The sequence below is a fragment of the Phyllobates terribilis genome, unplaced genomic scaffold (assembly GCF_046119375.1).
Source record: "Phyllobates terribilis strain yellow unplaced genomic scaffold, ASM4611937v1 Scaffold_7__3_contigs__length_470593459, whole genome shotgun sequence".
NCBI classification, from domain to species: domain Eukaryota; kingdom Metazoa; phylum Chordata; class Amphibia; order Anura; family Dendrobatidae; genus Phyllobates; species Phyllobates terribilis.
The window spans coordinates 172,607,214-172,628,645 of record NW_027362767.1 but is presented as its reverse complement, the minus strand read 5'-3'; the positions used below and the strand labels follow the sequence as shown (position 1 = coordinate 172,628,645).

The 21,432-nt window shown below is 46.0% G+C and overlaps 1 protein-coding gene across 1 annotated transcript in view; it reads right to left on the bottom strand.

The window, feature by feature from the left end:
* Positions 1-283: 283 nt before the first annotated feature.
* LOC141155454 (vomeronasal type-2 receptor 26-like) overlaps positions 284-21,432 on the bottom strand; it is a 134,102-nt gene continuing 112,953 nt past the window's right edge. The window contains exons 6-7 of the mRNA XM_073642319.1: positions 2,416-2,539; positions 284-1,200 (exon numbers count right to left, since the gene is read on the bottom strand). Of these exons, the coding sequence (XP_073498420.1) occupies positions 284-1,200; positions 2,416-2,539 (1,041 nt within the window). The remainder of the gene's footprint in view (positions 1,201-2,415; positions 2,540-21,432) is intronic.

Below are 21,432 nucleotides of genomic sequence, written 5' to 3'. Positions count from 1 at the left end.
TGTTTTTGTTTGTCATTAAGATTTAAAAAGAGAAAACACAGTCGTTTGACAATAAATGGCTTCAGCCAACCAATAACCATGAGTGGAGAAAAAGTTATTTTGTTATCATTCATATTCTCTGAAACAAGGCCAAGAAAGGAAAAATTCTGCCGGGGTATGTAAACTTTTGAGCACAACTGTAAGTATGAATATTTTTATTTGTTAGCTGACATTAGTAGTAATAATAGTAGTAGTAGTATAGCTACTTCAGTTCTCAAAATAGAAAAACACAATAGAATCACACTTAGTACTTTTTATTATTTTTTTTAGTAATTTTTATGTGTCTTCTATCATTGAGCTCTGGCTTTAGAAGGATGACATAACATTTTGGGGTAAAAATACACACCAATAATCCTGCTGTAGAGATAAATATGGCAAAAACTTCTACTGCTACCGTGTACTTGCCCCTAGTGCTCAGGTAAGTGGGTATAAAGGACAGCCAAACACTGCAAAACATGAGCATGCTGAATGTGATATGGTGAGCCTCATTGAAGTTGTCTGGAAGTTTGCGAGCTGAGTAGGCGACGAGAAAACTTAATAAAGCCAGAAAACCAATGTAGGAAATTGCAAGATAAAAGTAGAGCATAGATACATCCATACACTGCAGTATCAGCTTATCATATGATGTCTTACTATCAAATTCTACAATTGGGGGGGCACATATTGTCCAGGTAACACAGATGAGAAATTCCCCTAAAGAACATAAAGTAGTCAAGCCTATGGAGACCCTTGAACCCATCCACTTTTTAAACCTGCTCCCCGGTTTGGACGCATTAAAGGCAACGATGACTGTAATGGTTTTTCCCAATATAGAGGATATGGCAACTGAAAATGCAAAGAGAAATAGTGAATGTCTCAAGAGGCAGGTGACTTCTGTGGGATGACCAATGAATAAGAGTGAGCAGATGAAGGACAGGATAAGCGCCATGAGGAGGACATAGCTAAGGTGCTGATTGTTAGCTCTTACTATAGCAGTGTTCCTGTGCTTGACAAAGGTGATCATTACTAAAGTTGAGGCTACAGCAAAGGTTATGGCTATGGCAGCCAAAGTTGATCCAAGATGGTCCTCATAAGAGAGATATTCTATGGTCTTTCTTATACAAACAGTCCGGTTTATGCTTGATGAGAAAGTTTCAGGGCACTTTATACAGTTTTCCATTCCTATGATTAAAAAAACGTAGTTTAAAACATTCTCATTAATGATATACATGCAAAATACTATATTCACATCTATCTATGCTTATACCATCCTACAAGGACCTACTGTAATATCATTCCCTATAAATGTCTCTGGAGAGTAGGAGGAAACCCACGCAAACACGAGAAGAACTTGCAAACTCTTTGCAGATGTTGGCCTTGGTTGGATTTGAATTCAGAAACTTAACACTACAAAGCAACAGTGCTAACCACTGTTCCACCATGCTGCTCCATTCTGACACCCATGTCTTATTATGTTTTGTAATGTTATCTGAAGCTGTGATTTACTTTAATGCCTTTCTTCCTGTTATTCCTCCTTGTTTGTGAGCTCATATTCTATTTCCTCCAGTGCCACCATGTTCTGTTCATCCATGCATCTCAGAGAGAGGGTTTTCCTTTGACCTTCTTTATCACGTCATTTCTCAAAGTCCATTCTGTAAATTACCAAAAAGCTCCTCCATAGCGTCTTCTACACTGGATTGTCAAAATGGCCTACATGTTATAGGCCTAGCTAGAGAAGTGTTGCTAGAGAGATCGCTATCTTCCATTGTTGCTACACATCCCTCAGAGACCTCAGAATGCTATTGATTGCAGATGAGCAGATCACTTCATGCAACCCTGGTCAACGGACCAGAAAAGTGCTCTCTGGCCATGGACAGGAACCATGTGAATTTCCGTACCCTCATGGATCCCAAGCTCGGCTTATGATTAGCCGAGAAAGAGAGATTTCACCTGTGCATCGGTGAATCAAACACCATAACAATGAACCCAGAAGCTCTGGGAATTCACGTAGCTCCCGCCCACGGCCAAAGAGCACTGACCGTAGGGTTGCGCAAAATGATTTGTCCATCTCTATTATTAATACTTTTATGATGCCTTCTGTATATTTTATGTCTCTTATTAATCCTACTGACCCCATCTCTAATGCAACAATCTACCTAAAATTATCCATACCTAGCTATTAGACTTTGGCAGATTTGTTCGACTTGAATTTAATTCTTGTCAAATTTAACAAAAAACAGTATTCTCCAGAATGCAGATTTTTTGTAATTCGCTCCTCGCAAATTTAGCAAGATGAAGCCTTTGGCCGCCATTGTGCCAAATTGTAGAGGGCTGACAAAACATTTAAAAAAAACAATCTATCTAATCTGTTACTAATATACTTTGTTTAAACCGCACCAGATATATTTGCTATTTCCCCATCAGAGCATGGAACACAGTCAAAGCAGCAGGGTAACATTCCCATTTGGAGGGATTTTCTTTTTCCATGAGTACATATCTCCCTGCACATGGACTGAGGAATCTTAAAGAAATATAAGTATAAAACAGATCAACAAATCAATATCATTTGACAATTTTGGAAAAATATAAAATTATGTGATGTGAAGCTTTCCTATAAAGTCAAAAACATCTCCGTTCATGGAAATCTGATTAGCTTCTCATGTCAGTGTTGTGATGGTGGCATGGAACAACCACTTTAGGGGACACATAATGTATAGCTCACACTATGCAGCATGGTAGTAAGGTTCAAGCTAATAGTTTTTTTTTTTATAGTTTTTTATTCATTTAACAATAATATATAGTAGAGTTGAGCAAAAAAGATTCACAGGTCCCTGGTTTAATAGCTACGTCTGTAGTCCGTTGTCCACTGCTGCCGGACGAGAACAATGCAAACCTCCAATTACCAGCAAAATTACTAATTATTAAGGCCTTGCAAAGTCATGTCTGTGTCTTACCCCAACATAGTGACATCCATCATGGGGCCTACTGATCAGATGAGGCGCCTGAGCAGTTAGAGATTCCAATTGCTCTGGTCCAGCAGCCTACCAACATGGCTACATGACCAAGGTCTTATAAATCTTTTTGCTCATCTCTAATATACAGTATAAGGAATGTATGACTTATATTAAGGCTGTTGTCTAATTTGTCAAAAATCTGCAGAATTTGTAGTTTGAAAGCCAAAGCGTGCCAAATATATTTTTTATAGTGGTCATTACAAGGAAATAAGCAGAATTTCATGTAGCCGGTGGTAATAATGACTGTCCATGCAAGTCACGGTTTGTAAGAGACTGCTCGTTACTCACCCGAGCATCACGCTACTCGGTATTAGTGTTGAGCCACCCCCGTAGTGTTCGAGTTAGGTTCGTCGTACACCCGTATGTTCGTCGAACTATTGGTCGAACTGTTCGTCGAACACCTTAGAACACCGTTAAAACCAGTGGCAGGCAAACAAAAACACATAGGAACACATAGAAAACACATAGAAAACACTTCAAAGGTGTCCAAAAGCTGACAAACTGCTCAGAAGACACAACTAACACATGGAAAAGTGACAAGTACATATAGTCATGCGAAAAGAAAAGAGGTGGAGGAGTAAAAGGAGGGGGAGACACAGATATAGGCATGTCATGCCCTTTTAAAACCAAAAAAGTGCGAAGCCGACACGGCCAGTCCGTTCCTGCCCGTGCGACCTCCGTGTCGCCGGGCTTGTGCCAGAGCTGCGGTGGACCTTGACGGCCAGCCCCCCTCTCCCAGTACTGGTGCCTGTCAGCTGGTGGGTCGAGTGAGCCCCCCTGCGGTGGAGGCAGGTCTAAGCTTTTTAATTTAAATTGTCTCTCTAATTTGAATGAGTACACTTTAAATCCTTTTACAAGGATCTATTGGAGGGCAAGTCTCATGCCAGCAGCTGCGGGAATTCCAGCTCCAGTAGCGTCCACTAAAGCTGCTGCAGTTAAAAAGCTTTTATAAGGATCGAGCTTGGCGGTCCACTGCAAGGCGTCCTACCGCCAGTCCCAGCCCCTGTGCCTTGGGGTGCCTCCCAATGCTCTTCACTGAGTGTCCTGGGGGCCCGAAGCATTTCCTTTGAAAAAAATTAAGTGATTAAAGTACAGGTGGTGTAGCTTGCTTAACAGCTGGGATAATCCGCTGACTAGCAGACACTGCTACTAGGCACAAAGTATTTCCTGGGCTAGATGCAGTTAAAAATTTGTAATTAGATACTCTCGTTGGATGCTGAGAAAGCATTCCATAGAGTCTCCTGGCACGCCATATATTATTCTCTTAAAAAGCTTGGGGTAGGGGTCTAGGGGACCCTTTTATAGCCAAAATCACGGCCCTGTATCGCAATACGTCACCTAGGCTGTAGATAAATGGAACATTTTCATCACCTTTCATAATCACCAATGGGACAAGGCAGGGATGTCCTCTGTCCCCTCTCTTATACATCCTAGTGATGGAGCACCTGCTCTCATCAATTCGCCATAACCCCAATATTAGGTGGATGGAGGTGGGAGGCACCGTGTACAAGTGCTCTGCATTTGCTGATGATGTCCTAGTATATATCACTCAATCACATATATCCATCCCTGCTGTTATGGCTGAAATAGATCACTTTGTTACATGGTCAAATTTTAAAATCAATGCAGCGAAGTCTGAGGCCCTCGATGTCTCCCTCCCCAAATCCATACAGGATTCCATCCAGTCCAACTTTCCATTTGCCTGGCCCTCACAGGGTATCAAATACTTAGGAATTCGTATTCATAGAGACCTCTCCTGTCTATGTAATCTTAATTTTGGGCCCTTTATTGAACAACTCCAAACAGACCATGGTTGGAAAGTTAGAACTGTAAGATTCACTACGTGAACCACTGGTGTTTTGTGGAAAAGCACATGTACACTGTGTTCCAAATTATTATGCAAAAAGTGTTTAGGAGTGATAAGGGAAGAATTTGTTTGTTTGTCAGTTAAACTCATTGATGGTGATGTGTGTCAGGGCTCTTTATATCACTGTAAGCAATTGCAGACACCTGTGCTAATTAGTTTGGCAGGTGTGTCCAATGAAAGGCAAGACTATTTAAGAAGGCTGTCCCACATTATTAAGCAGCCTACATTTTCTGCCAAAATGGGAAAGAAAAAGGATGTGTCGGCTGCTGAGAAGCAACAAATTGTGGAGTGTTTAGGTCAAGGCATGACTACAATCAACAATGCCAAGACACTTCATCCTGATCATCGCACAGTCAAGAAGTATGTAGCTGATTCACAGTACACATGTGTGCGTGCTGATAAGGGAAAATTGAGGACTCTTTCCTACAGGCAAATACGTCAGGTTAAAAGAGCAGCGGCAAAAAAGCCTTGTCATAGCAGCAGACAAGTTTTTGAAGCTGCTGGTGCCTCCAACATCCCCCGAACAACAAGATGCAGGGTCCTTCAGAGGTTTGCAGCTGTGCGTAAGCCATCCTGTCGACCTCCTCTATCCACTGTACACAAGCAGAAACGGCTCCAGTGGGCCAAACAATACATGAAGACTGACTTCAAAACTGTTTTGTTCACCGATGAGTGCAGTGCAACGCTCGATGGTCCAGATGGATGGAGTGGAGGATGGCTGGTTGATGGACACCCCATGCAAACATGGCTACGGTGCCAACAAGGAGGAGGTGGAGTAATGTTTTGGGCTGGAATCATGGGGAGAGAGATTGTCGGCCCCTTTAGGATCCCTGAAGGGGTAAAGATGAACTCCATAATGTATGTTGAGTTTCTCAAACAGCACTTTCTGCCATGGTTCAAGAAGAAGAACCGTGTATTCCGCAGCAAGATCATTTTCATGCATGATAATGCACCGTCTCATGCTGCACATAACACATCAGCATCTCTGGCTGATATGGGCATAAAAGGGGACAAACTTATGGTGTGACCCCCATGCTCCCCTGACCTCAACCCCATTGAGAACCTCTGGAGCATCATCAAAAGGAGTGTCTGTGATGGCGGGAGGCAGTTCACATCTAAGCAACAGCTCTGGGAGGGTATTCTGTCCTCATGCAAAACAATTGAAGCAGAAACCATCCAAAACCTGACAAATTCAATGGACGAGAGAGTTCAGAAGCTCCGTTCGAACAAGGGGTCCTATGTGCAAATGTAACATCACCTAGAATAAAGTTTTGAGTTGAAAACTGTTAGATTTCAGTTTGTAATAACCTGCTAATGCTTATAATTTCAAAAATGACCATTTTTTTGTTCTTTATTAAAATGAAAATGTTGATCGAAGAGTGTGGGGGATCTAAGAGTGTGGCAACCCAGTAGTCAGGATTATTTCGAATTCTGACAATCTGATGGTCATTTTGCAGGTAGTGCAGCAAGAAGGCACTCATGTGTCTTGCGCATCTAGGAGCCCCAAAATAATTTTCCGGGCTAGATGCAGATAAAAATTATTATTAATTTGAAAGCTGGTGGAGCTTAGTATAGATGGCCTAATAGAATAAGTACTGCAAACTGCTACAAGGCCCAAATTATTTTCCAGCCAAGATACAGATAAACATGATTAGTAATTTTAAATCTGGTGGAGTTTAGTATATATGGCCTAATAGAATCAGTACTGCAAACTGCTACAAGGCTCAAATTATTTTGCAGCCAAGATACAGATAAACATGATTAGTAATTTTAAATCTGGTGGAGTTCAGTATAGATGGCCTAATAGAATCAGTACTGCAAACTGCTACAAGGCCCAAATTATTTTCCAGCCAAGATACAGATAAACATGATTAGTAATTTTAAATCTGGTGGAGTTTAGTATAGATGGCCTAATAGAATCAGTACTGCACACGGCCTTCCCTGGTTTCAGGTCTAGTGGAGACAACCATTCATGAAACTGGTTCTCCAGAGCTGACTACAACTCCTCAGCTGTGTGACTCACATTTCCCAGACATTTCAAAGTAAAAAACGCCTGATGACGTTGAGCCCTGCTGCCAGCATAGTAAGGAGGTGTGCAGGATCCCTTCTGCGCAGTTAGAAAGCTTGTGGCATGACCAGACAGGCTTTGGGTGCAGGTGGAGGATCGAGAGGAGGTTGAGGAGGCAGAAGCAGTGGAGGAACTTCGAGATAAAGAGGATTGACGCACAACTCGTGGGGACGGCAAGACTTGGACAGCAGCCCCTTGTCCTGCTGTCACCATAGTTACCCAGTGCCCAGTCAGTGACATGTAACGCCCCTGTCCATGCCTACTCGTCCAAGTGTCTGTGGTGAAATGCACCCTGTCACACACAGAGTTTCTCAAAGAAGCGGTGATGTTGTGTGCGACATGCTGGTGGAGCGCAGGCACACCTTTCTTTGAAAAGTAGTGCCGACTGGGCATCTGGTACTGGGGCACTGCGACGGACATAAGGTCTCGAAAATCCTCTGTGTCCACCAGGCGGAAAGGCAGCATTTCTGTAGCCAAGAGCTTGCAGATGGTGAAATTCAACCTCTTAGCTTTCTCATGGCTAGGAGGAAATGGTCTTTTACTTGTCCACATCTGAGGGACCGAGGGCTGGCTGTTGCGCTTAGACGGGGTTGAGAAGGGTGTCCCCGGCAAACTGCCGGTCTGTGAGGAAGATGCAGGCTGACATGTTAGGTTGCCTTGATCCAAAGCTTGTGCTATCGATGTCGGACAGCGCTCAACACCAGCTGGTGTTTCCACCTCCAAAGAAAATGATGACCTGCCAATCACGCTGGCTGTTGCGGGTAAAGAGGTGGCAGGTCTGCGTCCCAAAACAGGTGTGACTGCTGTCCCCCCAGTCACAGAGGATGAAGAGGCCGCGGATGCACAAGATGTGACAGACGGTGCTTGGCCCAGCCGGCTAGGCCGCATTGTAGCACAGTGAGCTTCCCACTGCAACTTATGCTTCATATCCATGTGCCGGTTCATGCATGAAGTACTCAAACTATGTATTTTTTGGCCTCTACTTAGCTTTTGCTGACAAATGTTACAGATAACACGAGTTGGGTCATCCTAATTGATCTGAAAAAATGCCCAGGCTATGCAAGGCTTAGCACCCATGCGACCTGAAGAGCCACCACGACTTGTTGTCAGAGGCAGAGTTGTGTTTGAGGATGCAGTTGTTGACTTGCTTCCAGTACTATGTCTCTGTCCAGGAAGGCGCAACCTGACCTCGTCGTCACTAGCATCCTCCTCCACCTCCTCTGCTGACCTCATCGACTGGCTGACTGTGGGTTGACAGTAAGTGGGATTTCCACCCTCGTCATCATCACCCTGTGTGTTATCACACCCGTCGTCCTCAGAGCCAACCTCTTCCTGCTCTGACAAAAAACTCAAGTTGTCGCTCCAATCAGGTATTTGAGTCTCATCATCGTCTTTCTCATTGTCTCCACCAACAGGAGTTACAGTTTGGGAACGAGGGTCTACATTATGGTCAGAACCTTCTGCGTCTGTTCCTGGATCCGACTCATGAAGATTCTGGGCATCAGTGCAGATCATTTCCTCTTCTGGATTCACAGAAGCTCTGGAACCGACCTCTGATTCCCAGGCTATAGTATGAGTAAACAGCTCTGCAGACTCAACCATCTGTTCTACCCCATACTCAGACGGGCAGCTGGAGACTTGGGAGCTGTGAGGAAGCAAGTGCGATTGGGGTGACACCTCTGAGGACTGGAGTATTTGTGATGTTGAAGGTGAGGTGGAGGAGAGCCCACATAAAGGAGCACTTGATATCCGTTGAAGCACCTGCTGTTTTTGTGCCTCATCTGGAATTTGTAGCAATTGGCGTGGCCATAAGAAAGGGATCTTATCACATTGTCCGCTAAAAGAAGTAGACATCCTAGTTTGGCTGGAAGATGGTCTTTCTTCTGCAGATGTTACTGTTGCTTTAACACCTACCCCACGGACACAACCTTTTATCCCTTCCCAACACGCCTATTCCCCTTTACACCAGCAGCAGGCCTTTTTCCACTCATTTTGGTGGTTAATTAATTGACAACTCTGGAGTTGCTTGCACAAAAAACAATGGATGGGAACCGAGCAGAGCTGAGTGGCCAAACTGTGGTATTAGCCCAAAAGTATTGGCTGGGTTAGATGCCTTGTATGGCTCACGTGTTGAACCTGGTTGTCCAGCAATTTTTAGCCCACTATCCCAGACTAGATGGCCTTCTGCAGAGGGCACGGTCGCTGTGTGCTCACTTTCACCATTCGCATCCCGCAGCTCAGCGACTTACATCTCTACAGAAGTCGTTGGGCCTGCCACTTCACCGGCTAAAATGCGATGTGCCTACCCAGTGGAATTCAACTCTGCACATGTTGCAGCGACTGTGGCAGCACCGACAAGCCCTGGTGCAATACGTTCTGACGTATAGCCTGGGCCAACGAGATCCAGAGGTGGGGCAAATCACGCTGGAGGAGTGGTCTCAGATCAGGGACCTATGCACCCTTCTGCACAGTTTTGAAATGGCGACGAAGATGTTTAGTGCTGACGATGCCATTATCAGCATGACTATTCCGGTGATTTACATGCTGGAGCACATGTTAAACAGAATTCGGAGTCAGGTGGTGGCACAAGAGGAGGTGGAGGAAGTAGAGGAGGAGGAGTTGTATGCGGAAGGGCTAACATCTGCAAGGTCCAGACGGTCGGCAGCACCAAGGCGGCAGGCATGTGAGGGTGGGGGAGATGGTTTTACCAGGGCGCATGGTAGCAGCCAAACTAGTGAGGAAAGTGCAGGAGCCCAGGAAGAAGTGGAGGACGAACTGATGGAAGACTCATCAGATGAGGGAGACCTTGATCACATTTCTGTTGTGCGAGGTTGGGGGGAGAGGACAGAGGAAGGAAGCATGATTGTTACCTCGCCACCAACACAACAGGGACTTGGTGCTCCTGGATGCGCAACACACATGAGTGCCTTCTTGCTGCACTACCTGCAACATGACCCTCGAATTGTGAGAATTAGAAATAATCCTGACTACTGGGTTGCCACACTGTTAGATCCCCGGTACAAAAGTAAATTTGCAGAAATTATTCCTGCCATAGAAAGGGATGCACGCATGCAGGAGTATCAGCAGAGACTGTTGCAGAATCTTACATGTGCTTTTCCACAAAATACCAGTGGTGCACGTAGTGAATCTCACAGTTCCAACTTGCCAACCATGGGACCGTCAAGTGTTCAGCACTCAAACCGTAACAGAACCACAGTATCTGCTGGTAACATCAATTTTGCGGAATCATTTCACCACTTTTTTAGCCCATCCTTTGCAAGGCCACAGGAGACAAGAAGTCTGACACATAGTCAACGCCTAGAGACGATGGTACAGGAGTATCTCCAAGTAAACATTGAAGCCACGACTGTGTCACTGGACCCTTGCTCTTTTTGGGCTTCCAATCTGGATAAATGGCCGGAGCTAGCCACTTACGCCTTGGAGATCTTGTCATGCCCCGCAGCCAGCGTTCTGTCTGAACGTGTGTTCAGCGCTGCTGGTGGTGTGCTGACAGATAAGCGCATGCGGCTCTCCACTGATAATGTAGACAGACTCACGTTCATAAAGATGAACAAATCATGGATCCGAAACGACTTTTCTACCCCTGTGTCATCCTGGGGAGAGTAAAAGCTTGATGATTGGTTAAAATCACCCTACCAACCGTTTTAAGCTTTCAAATTACTAATCATGTTTATCTGTATCTTGGCTGGAAAATAATTTGGGCTTTGTAGCAGTGTGCAGCACTGATTCTATTAGGCCATCTATAATAAGCTCCACCAGATTTAAAATTACAAATCATGTTTATCTGTATCTTGACTGGAAAATAATTTGGGCTTTGTAGCAGTGTGCAGCACTGATCCTATTAGGCCATCTATACTAGAGCTTCACCAGATTTAAAATGAATAATAATTTTTAGCTGCATCTAGCCCGGAAAATAATTTTGGGGCTCCGAGATGCGCAAGACACATAAGTGCCTTCTTGCTGCACTACCTGCAGCATGACCCTCATATTGTCAGAATTCGAAGTAATCATGACTACTGGGTTGCCACACTCTTAGATCCCCCAAACTTTTCGATCAACCTTTTCATTTTAATAAAGACCAAAAAAATGGTCATTTTTGAAATTATAAGCATTAGCAGGTTGTTAGAAACTGAAATCAAACAGTTTTCAACTCAAAACTTTATTCTAGGTGATGTTACATTTTCACATAGGACCCCTTGTTCGAAAGGAGCTTCTGAACTCTCTCGTCCATTGAATTTGTCAGGTTTTGGATGGTTTCTGCTTCAATTGTTTTGCATGAGGACAGAATACCCTCCCAGAGCTGTTGCTTAGATGTGAACTGCCTCCCGCCATCATAGACACTCCTTTTAATGATGCTCCAAAGGTTCTGAATGGGGTAGAGGTCAGGGGAGCATGGGGGTCACACCATAAGTTTGTCCCCTTTTATGCCCATATCAGCCAGAGATGCAGATGTTTTATGTGCAGCATGAGATGGTGCATTATCATGCAGAAAAATGATCTTGCTGTGAAATACACGGTTCTTCTTCTTGAACCATGGCAGGAAGTGCTGTTTGAGAAAATCCACATACATTATGGAGTTCATCTTTAGCGCCTTCAGGGATCCTAAAGGGGCCGACAATCTCTCTCCCCATGATTCCAGCCCAAAACATTACTCCACCTCCTCCTTGTTGGCGCTGTAGCCGTGTTTGCGTGGGGTGTCCATCAACCAGCCATCCTCCACTCCATTCATCTGGACCATCGAGCGCTGCACGGCACTCATCCGTGAACAAAACAGTTTTGAAATCAGTCTTCATGTAATGTTTGGCCCACTGGAGCCGTTTCTGCTTGTGTGAAGTGGATAGAGGAGGTCGACAGGATGGCGTTTGCACAGCTGCAAACCTCTGAAGGACCCTGCATCTTGTTGTTCGGGGGACGTTGGAGGCACAAGCAGCTTCAAAAACTTGTCTGCTGCTATGACAAGGCTTTTTTGCCGCTGCTCTTTCAACCTGACGTAATTGCCTGTAGGAAAGAGTCCTCAATTTGCCCTTATCAGCACGCACACGTGTGTACTGTGAATCAGCTACATACTTCTTGATTGCCAAGACACTTCATCCTGATCATCGCACAATGTTGATTGCAGTCATGCCTTGACCTAAACACTCCACAATTTGTTGCTTCTCAGCAGCCGACACATCCTTTTTCTTTCCCATTTTGGCAGAAAATGTAGGCTGCTTAATAATGTGAGACAGCCTTCTTAAGTAGTCTTGCCTTTCATTGGACACACCTGCCAAACTAATTAGCACAGGTGTCTGCAATTGCTTACAGTGATGTAAAGAGCCCTGACACACATCACCATCAATGAGTTTAACTGACAAACAAACAAATTCTTCCCTTATCACTCCTAAACACTTTTTGCATAATAATTTGGAACACAGTGTACATGTGCTTTTCCACAAAACACCAGTGGTTCACGTAGTGAATCTTACAGTTCTAACTTGCCAACCATGGTCTGTATGGAATTGTTCAATAAAGGGCCCAAAATTAAGATAACATAGATGGGAGAGGTCTCTATGAATAGGAATTCCTAAGTATTTGATACCCTGTGAGGGCCAGGCAAAGGGAAAGTTGGACTGGATGGAATCCTATATGGATTTGGGGAGGGAGACATCGAGGGCCTCAGACTTCGCTGCATTGATTTTAAAATTTGACCATGTAACAAAGTGATCTATTTCAGCCATAACAGCATTGATGGATATATGTGATTGAGTGATATATACTAAAACATCATCAGCAAATAGAGAGCACTTGTACTCGGTGCCTCCCACCTCAATCCACCTAATATTGGGGTTATGGCGAATTGATGAGAGCAGGTGCTCCGTCACTAGGATGTATAAGAGAGGGGACAGAGAACATCCCTGCCTTGTCCCATTGGTGATTGTGAAAGGTGATGAAAATGTTCTGACGCGCCCCCTAGGCCTTTGGACACCCGGAGCCGGACCCTTTTTGGTGGATGCTGGTGGTTGTAGTCTCCGTGGCGGCAACCCGGTTCCGTGGCTCAGGGCGGTCAAACCAGTGGCGGAACTATTTATGTGGTTTTGATGTTTAAATGTCCGACTACGCCACCCGTGGATTGCGGTCAGAGTGAACCGCCGCTCCAGGGCAGACCGCTGAGGCTGGTGTTCTGGGTGCAGCAGAGCGTAGCATAACTCCCCACGGGAGGAGTATAGCCTCAGGGCAGTGTATGCGGAGGATGGGGGTGATGGTGCAGGGCAGCAGCAGTAATGACACGGAGTCAGTGATGCAGTCCAGGGCCTTTACTCACAGTTCTTATTATCCAGACCACGTCTGCAGGTAACGGCTGCCCACGTCGTACTGTGCTCACCAGGTGAGGGGCTCAGACAACTCCCAGATAACTTTTGAGTGCTTCACAGGACCCCCTTTGTGTGTCCTTTGTCTGGCCTTTCTTACCAACCCTTCTGTCAGGCTGCCTCGGGCCTCCTCTTGGTAAACTTGGCGCCAGTTTCCCTGACCCTATGTGGTGCCTTCCTAGCGGGTGTAGCGAGGGGCTGCGCCACATAAAATGTCACAGCCTCCTGTTTCTAGCTGAGGGTCGTTTCCTGCCTCCACTAGTTTCGGGGACCGGTCTCCCCCTTTGGCCTGACCCCTCCACGCAGGTGGATTCGGGCGTGCGGTGGCGACTCGCCCGTCCGCACCCCTGAGATCCCTTCGTTCCTCGTTCCTGGAGCCTTCTCCGCTCCTCTTCCTTCCTTCTCCCTCTTCCAGGCCTGGGCCTCTGTTACTAGGCCCGCCTCCGGAGCAGAACTCATGCAGAGCCCCTGCTCCCTGCCACTTCTGCTCAGACTTCTCTGCACTGAACTAAGATGGTGCCCACCTTTTATACTCCCTTCTCAATGCACTCAGGAACTGCATCCTCCCTGCTCCTGCACTACAGGGTTCCCCTTCCTCAGTGTTCCCTCCCCCCACTCCAGCCAGGGACAGGGACTGTCGTGCCCATCTCAGGGGCATATTGGTCGCCCTGCCCCACGGCAATGTGGTGTAATGCATGCAGGTGTCGGGTCCTGATCCACACAACATCCTTACCTGAGAGTGAGATATCACACCTCTGGGTGAGGTGCAATACCTCTGTAGCAACCGAGCCCTCAGGGTGCTACAGTTCCATTTATCTTCAGCCTAGGTGATGTATTGCGATACAGGGCCGTGATTTTGGCTATAAAAGGGTCCCCTAGACCCCTACCCCAAGCTTTTTAAGAGAATCATATATGGCGTGCCAGGAGACTCTATGGAATGCTTTCTCAGCATCCAACGAGAGTATCTAATTACAAATTTTTAACTGCATCTAGCCCAGGAAATACTTTGTGCCTAGTAGCAGGGTCTGCTAGTCAGCGGATTATCCCGGCTGTTAAGCAAGCTACACCACCTGTAGTTTGGACACTTCATTTTTTCAAAGGAAATGCTTCGGGACCACGGGATACTCAGTGAAGAGCATCAGGAGGCACCCCAAGGCATAGGGGCTCGGACTGGCAGTAGGATGCCTTGCGGTGGACAGCCGAGCTCGATCCTTATAAAAGCTTTTTAACTGCAGCAGCTTTAGTGGACGCTACTGGAGCTGGAATTACGCGGCTGATGGCATGAGACTTGCCCTCCAATAGATCCTTGTAAATGGATTTAAAGTGTATTTATTCAAATTAGAGAGACAATTTAAATTAAAAAGCTTAGAGCTGCCTCCACCACAGGGGGGTTCGCTCGACCTACCAGCGGACAGGCACCAGTATTGGGAGAGGGGGGCTGGCCGTCAGGGTTCACCGCGGCTCTGGCACAAACCCGGCGACACGGAGGTGGCACGGGCAGGAGCGGACTGAACGTGTCGGCTTCTCACTTTTTGGATTTTAGAAGGGCATGACATGCCTATATCTGTGTCTCCCCCTCCTTTTACTCCTCCACCTCTTTTCTTTTCGCATGACTATATGTACTTGTCACTTTTCCATGTGTTAGTTGTGTCTTCTGAGCAGTTTGTCAGCTTTTGGACACCTTTGAAGGTGTTTTCTATGTGTTTCTATGTGTTTTTGTTTGCCTGCCATTGGTTTTAACGGTGTTCGAAGGTGTTCGACGAACAGTTCGACGAACAGTTCGGCGAACACACGGGTGTTCGACGAACCGAACCGAACTCGAACATTACGGGGGTGGCTCAACACTAGTCCCTACTCCCAACCTATCTATTTAAGAACACAGACCTGCCTGATAAAAGTCGCAGGAAATGATGTAACCTAGTCCTCAAAAGGACTGCAATCACAACTATTCCTACTCCCAAGCTATCTGTAGATTTGTGCGAAAATTGGCTTGAAATTAACAAGGTATAGCGCACACAGCAACAGCGGTGCCGTCTAACACGCATCTGCAGCAGTGAGAAAATGGTGGCGACGTGGAAAATGGCTGGGTCTTATAGGGCAATGACATGTGACATAAACTGCCAATGACACATGCCCTTGCTTGTGTGAAAAAAAGCAGTTTGCTCCGTGTGTGCGCTGCTGATAGGATGACAGATTGCACCTCCCCACTGTAAATGCGGGAAAGAGAAAAAAAATGGAGAGCTTCATTATTTATGCAGAGATCCATCCCCTGCCCCTCCCCCCGCCCCGCTGTACACTCAAACTGCGTATTAACATTAATTTTCAGCATTACTGAGAAACAATTCAGTTATGATTTTGGGGCACGAACAGTTATCGAACATAACAACCTAACCAATGACAAATCACACAAAGTGCGATGCCGTCTCCAAATAAATAAACAACAAAAACCACACTGGCGTCTATAGAGTATCATAGGATAACTAAATGAATAAAATAAAAAATATACCCAGAAGAAAAAATAGGATACCCAAGACACATTGGAGATATAGATAAAATATAATTTTATTAGATATAAATATACTATATAAACATTACATAATAGGTAATGGAGAGAGAGTAGCTAGAACAATAAGGGGAGCAAGGAATAGTGATACCAATAGAAAATAGCAGAGCTATAACAATAGTCTCCAGGCATAAATGAATAATAATTCACTGATAGTATGATAATATTAGGCAAAGTGACCACAATAAAAGTCAAGTAGTGGGTAGAAGTTACGGAATGAACAGCAAAAAGATTATATAAAAATAGATGCTCTGTGATAAGGTTCACAGTATCAGGTATCAGTAGATATCAAGTGATCACCTGGTAATGATAATATAATCTGCTCATTAGATCGTGGTATAGGTGCCTACGGTCTCAATAAGAGACCGGGGACCTCTACTGACAAATGGTTAAATGTATATAAACAGACCATAACAAAACTACCCAAAAGGATCAATATAAATACCTAGAGTCACTATGACTAGGGGCTAACAGAAATAGCCAGTCTGACGCCTCTAGGCAGAGTGACCACAATAAAAATCAAGTAGTGGGTAGAAGTCACGGAATGAGCAGCAGAAAGATTATATACAATAAATACTCTATAGTAAGGTTCACAGTATCAGGTGTCAGTAATTATCAGGTGATCACCTGGTAATGATAATATAGTCTGCTCATTAGATCATGGTATAGGTACCTACGGTCTCAGTAAGAGGCCGAGGGCCTATACTAACACTTGGTTAATTGTATATAAACAGACCATAACGAACTACCCAAACAAATCAGCGTAAATACCTTGAGTCATAATGACTGGGGGCTAGCAGAGAGAGCCTGTCTGACGCCTCGACGCGCGTTTCGCCTCAGCTTCGTCAGGAGGCGTGGTTATGTCTAGGAATGGGTCCTTTTTATATGAAGAGAGTGTATATAGCACCAATCGGCGCGCACTCTCCCGCAATGCCACGCCTCCCGTGACGGCGCGGCCCGGCGTGCAGACCGCGAGATGAGGAGGAGGAACAACGTCATCCCCCCCATCACCCGGGCAACAACGCACAGGCCGCGACGCCACCAGGGCACAACAGTGCACGGGAGAGAGCGCGTCCACATAAGAAAAAAGGAAGTCTGAGTAAATAACAAGGAAGTCTGAGTAAATAACAAAGCTGCACAACCAGATAGGTTATATCCATAAGTGACATCAGTGAGGACGGGGGGTGGCCAGTCCCGCGCCGACAATGAGGACAGCTTAAGGTAAATAAGGAGACTGAATATGACATAGCAATATTGCTTACAAAGTAATAGATCAGCAATAATTATAAATATATAATGCAGCATTAATAGCATAAGTCTCGTACATAGAAACGGTATATAGTCCCCTATATGAGTTAAACAGTTCATAATCAGTGCATCCTGCACATGGTAGAAGACTAATAAGGAGACAATAAATCTATACAATGCAATAAATATTATAGCCATAACAAAGGATAATGAATATAAACCAATATAAATAGATACAATTTTTGATAGAAGATCTGTAGTGATGTAGTTTCCTCCGAAAATACATGGCAGATGTACTCTGGTATATGCTCTGCATAATTCCCCTGCTCCTATGTATGCTGTCTGCTAATGCTCTGCTGACCCATCTCTCTGGTATATGCTCTGCATAATTCCCCTGCTCCTATGTATGCTGTCTGCTAATGCTCTGCTGACCCATCTCTCTGGTATATGCTCTGCATAATTCCCCTGCTCCTATGTATGCTGTCTGCTAATGCTCTGCTGACCCATCTCTCTGGTATATGCTCTGCATAATTCCCCTGCTCCTATGTATGCTGTCTGCTAATGCTCTGCTGACCCATCTCTCTGGTATATGCTCTGCATAATTCCCCTGCTCCTATGTATGCTGTCTGCTAATGCTCTGCTGACCCATCTCTCTGGTATATGCTCTGCATAATTCCCCTGCTCCTATGTATGCTGTCTGCTAATGCTCTGCTGACCCATCTCTCTGGTATATGCTCTGCATAATTCCCCTGCTTCATCTGTCCCACTCCAATCAATATTCACATATGTTTCTTCTTTCCCCACTATATACCTTATCTGATTTTTAGAGGTGTTAAACTGCAGAGACTTGTGTCCTGGCTCTGTCTTTGATCACCCAGCCATCTCCTGTTCAAATGACCAGCTGTTAATTTATCCACAAGCCGGTCCCACAATGCCCTACACCTGATATAGTTTAATGTGGCCTATATATTTAGACTCTCTGTAAGGGGTGCACGCGTGCTGGGGTGTGCACGCGTCTTCTTGTGCAAAGTGGCTTCGGAGAGAAGTGGCAGTTATTTCAGAGGCAGTTAGTCAGGGCAGGAGTCAGGTAACAAACACTTTGACCACTTACTCTCCATTAACTATGTTTCTGTTAGCTCTCACTTTTTCCTCTATAGTCCTCCACTTTCTAATAACCCCTCAAATCCCTACACCAAGTAAGAAACTCTTCATCTCTCCCTCTATTCTCCCCATTCATCTCACCTCCTCCTCCAAATTATTCCTCAGCATTCAATCCTGGATCTCCAAACACAGACAACCACCTCATGCTCTCTCTTGCTCCCACCTGCTAACACTTTCTCTGCTCCTCCTCACTGCTGGAGATATCTCTCCAAATCCTGGTCCTCCTCGCCATATCCCCACAGTCACTTCTACCTCCTATCCACGACCTTCCTCAAACTGTCGCAACCCTTCTAACCTCATACCCATCCAACTAATACCCACCTCCTCAGCTATACTAACAGGAGCTCTATGGAACGCTCGCTCTGTCTGCAACAAACTTTCCTTCATCCACGATCTTTTCATTACAAACAAACTCTCCTTCCTCGCCATCACTGAAACCTGGCTCACCCCCTCTGACACAGCCTCCCCAGCTGCCCTTTCATATGGCGGATTCCACCTTTCCCACACCCCCCGCCCCAATGGCAAACATGGTGGAGGCGTAGGTTTCCTCCTATCGGAACTCTGCGCTTTCACCAAAATCCCACTGCCACCCTCCGTTACACTCCCCTCTTTTGAGGTGCACTGTGTGCGCATCTATTCCCCCTCCAACCTCCAACTGGCCGTCGTTTACCGACCCCCAGGGCAAGCCACCACCTTCTTAGACCATTTCACTACCTGGCTGCTTCACTTCCTTTCCACTGACATCCCCACTATCATAATGGGTGACTTCAACATCCCCATTGACACTCCCCACTCGTCTGTCTCTAAGCTCCTATCCCTCACCTCCTCCTTTGGACTCACTCAATGGTCTTCCACACCCACCCACAAAGATGGCCACACACTGGACCTCATCTTCACCCGCCTCTGTTCCCTATCTAACCTCTCTAACTCACCACTCCCTCTCTCTGACCATAACCTCCTCACATTCTCTACCCTCTCCTCTCCGGGTGCACAATCCCCACTCCACAAACTCACACACCCTCGCAGAAATCTCAAACACCTTGACCTACACTCTCTCTCTGAATCCCTCCTTCCTCTCACAGACATAAATTCCTTGCACGATGCAGACGTTGCTGCTGCTTCATATAACACCACAATAGCTGCAGCTCTAGACTCGATCGCCCCTCTCACACACACCACACCTCGCACATTCAACAGGCAACCCTGGCACACTAAACTTACCAAAGAACTGCGCCGGGCCTCCAGGGTTGCGGAGCGGAGATGGAAAAGGTCTCACTCCATCGAGCACTTCATGGCATTCAAGCAATCCCTCACTAATTTCAAGTCCGCACTCACTACAGCAAAACAAACCTACTTCTCATCTCTCATATCCTCCCTATCTCACAACCCTAAACAGCTATTTAACACTTTCAACTCTCTCCTTCGTCCCCCAGCACCTCCTCCCTCTTCTCTCATCTCAGCCGACGACTTTGCCTCATTCTTCAAACAGAAGATTGACACCATCAGACAAAACTTTGGCCTAAAGTCCACACAACCCCTCCTCATATCTACTCAACCATCCTCCTCCAAACCCCACTTCTCCACCATTACAGAAGGTCAAGTCTCCTCTTTACTCTCCAAATCACACCTCACCACCTGCGAACTTGACCCAATCCCATCCCACCTCATCACTAACCTCACCTCAGTCTTCATCCCAACCCTAACCCACCTCTTCAATCTATCACTAACAACCGGAGTCTTCCCCTCATGTTTCAAACATGCCGCAATCACACCCATCCTCAAAAAGCCCTCCCTTGACCCTTCCTCTCTGACCAGCTACCGCCCCATATCACTTCTCCCCTTTGCCTCAAAACTTCTAGAACAACATGTCCACCTTGAACTGTCCTCCCACCTCTCCTCCTGCTCCCTCTTCGACCGTCTACAATCTGGCTTCCGACCGCATCACTCGACTGAAACTGCCCTGACCAAAGTCACAAACGACCTACTAAATGCCAAATCCAAGCGACACTACTCCATCCTCCTCCTTCTGGACCTGTCATCTGCCTTTGACACAGTGGACCATTCCCTCTTACTCCAGATTCTCTCATCTCTTGGCATCACGGACTTGGCTCTATCTTGGATCTCCTCATACTTAACAGACAGGACATTCAGCGTCTCCCACTCACGCACCACCTCCTCATCTCGCCCCCTATCTGTCGGTGTCCCCCAAGGTTCAGTTCTAGGACCCCTGCTCTTCTCCATCTACACCTTCGGCCTGGGACAGCTCATAGAGTCTCACGGCTTTCAGTATCACCTCTATGCTGACGACACACAGATCTACCTCTCTGGACCCGATATCTCCTCCCTACTAACCAGAATCCCACAATGTCTGTCCGCCATCTCATCCTTCTTCTCCGACAGGTTTCTAAAACTCAACATGGATAAAACAGAGTTCATCATCTTTCCACCCTCTCATTCACATCCCCCATCTGACCTATCCATCAACATCAATGGCTGTTCACTCTCCCCAGTCCCACAAGCTCGCTGCCTTGGGGTAACCCTGGACTCTGATCTCTCCTTCAAACCACATATTCAAGCCCTTTCCACCTCCTGCCGACTCCAACTCAAAAACATCTCCCGGATCCGTGCATTCCTCAGCAAAGACTCTGCAAAAACACTAGTGCATGCCCTCATCATATCCCGCCTCGACTACTGCAACCTCCTGCTCCGTGGCATCCCTTCCAACACTCTTGCACCTCTCCAATCTATCCTAAACTCTGCTGCTCGACTAATCCACCTGTCCCCCCGCTATTCCCCGGCCTCTCCTCTCTGTCAATCCCTTCACTGGCTCCCTATTGCCCAGAGAATTCAGTTCAAAACTCTAACCATGGCATACAAAGCCATCCACAACCTGTCTCCCCCATACATCTGTGACCTAGTCTCCCGGTACTTACCTGCACGCAACCTCCGATCCTCACAAGATCTCCTGCTCTACTCTCCTCTTATCTCCTCCTCCCACACTCGTATACAAGATTTCTCCCGTGCTTCCCCCCTACTCTGGAACTCTCTACCCCAACATATCAGACTCTCGCCGACCGTGGAAACCTTCAAAAGGAACCTGAAGACCCACCTCTTCCGACAAGCCT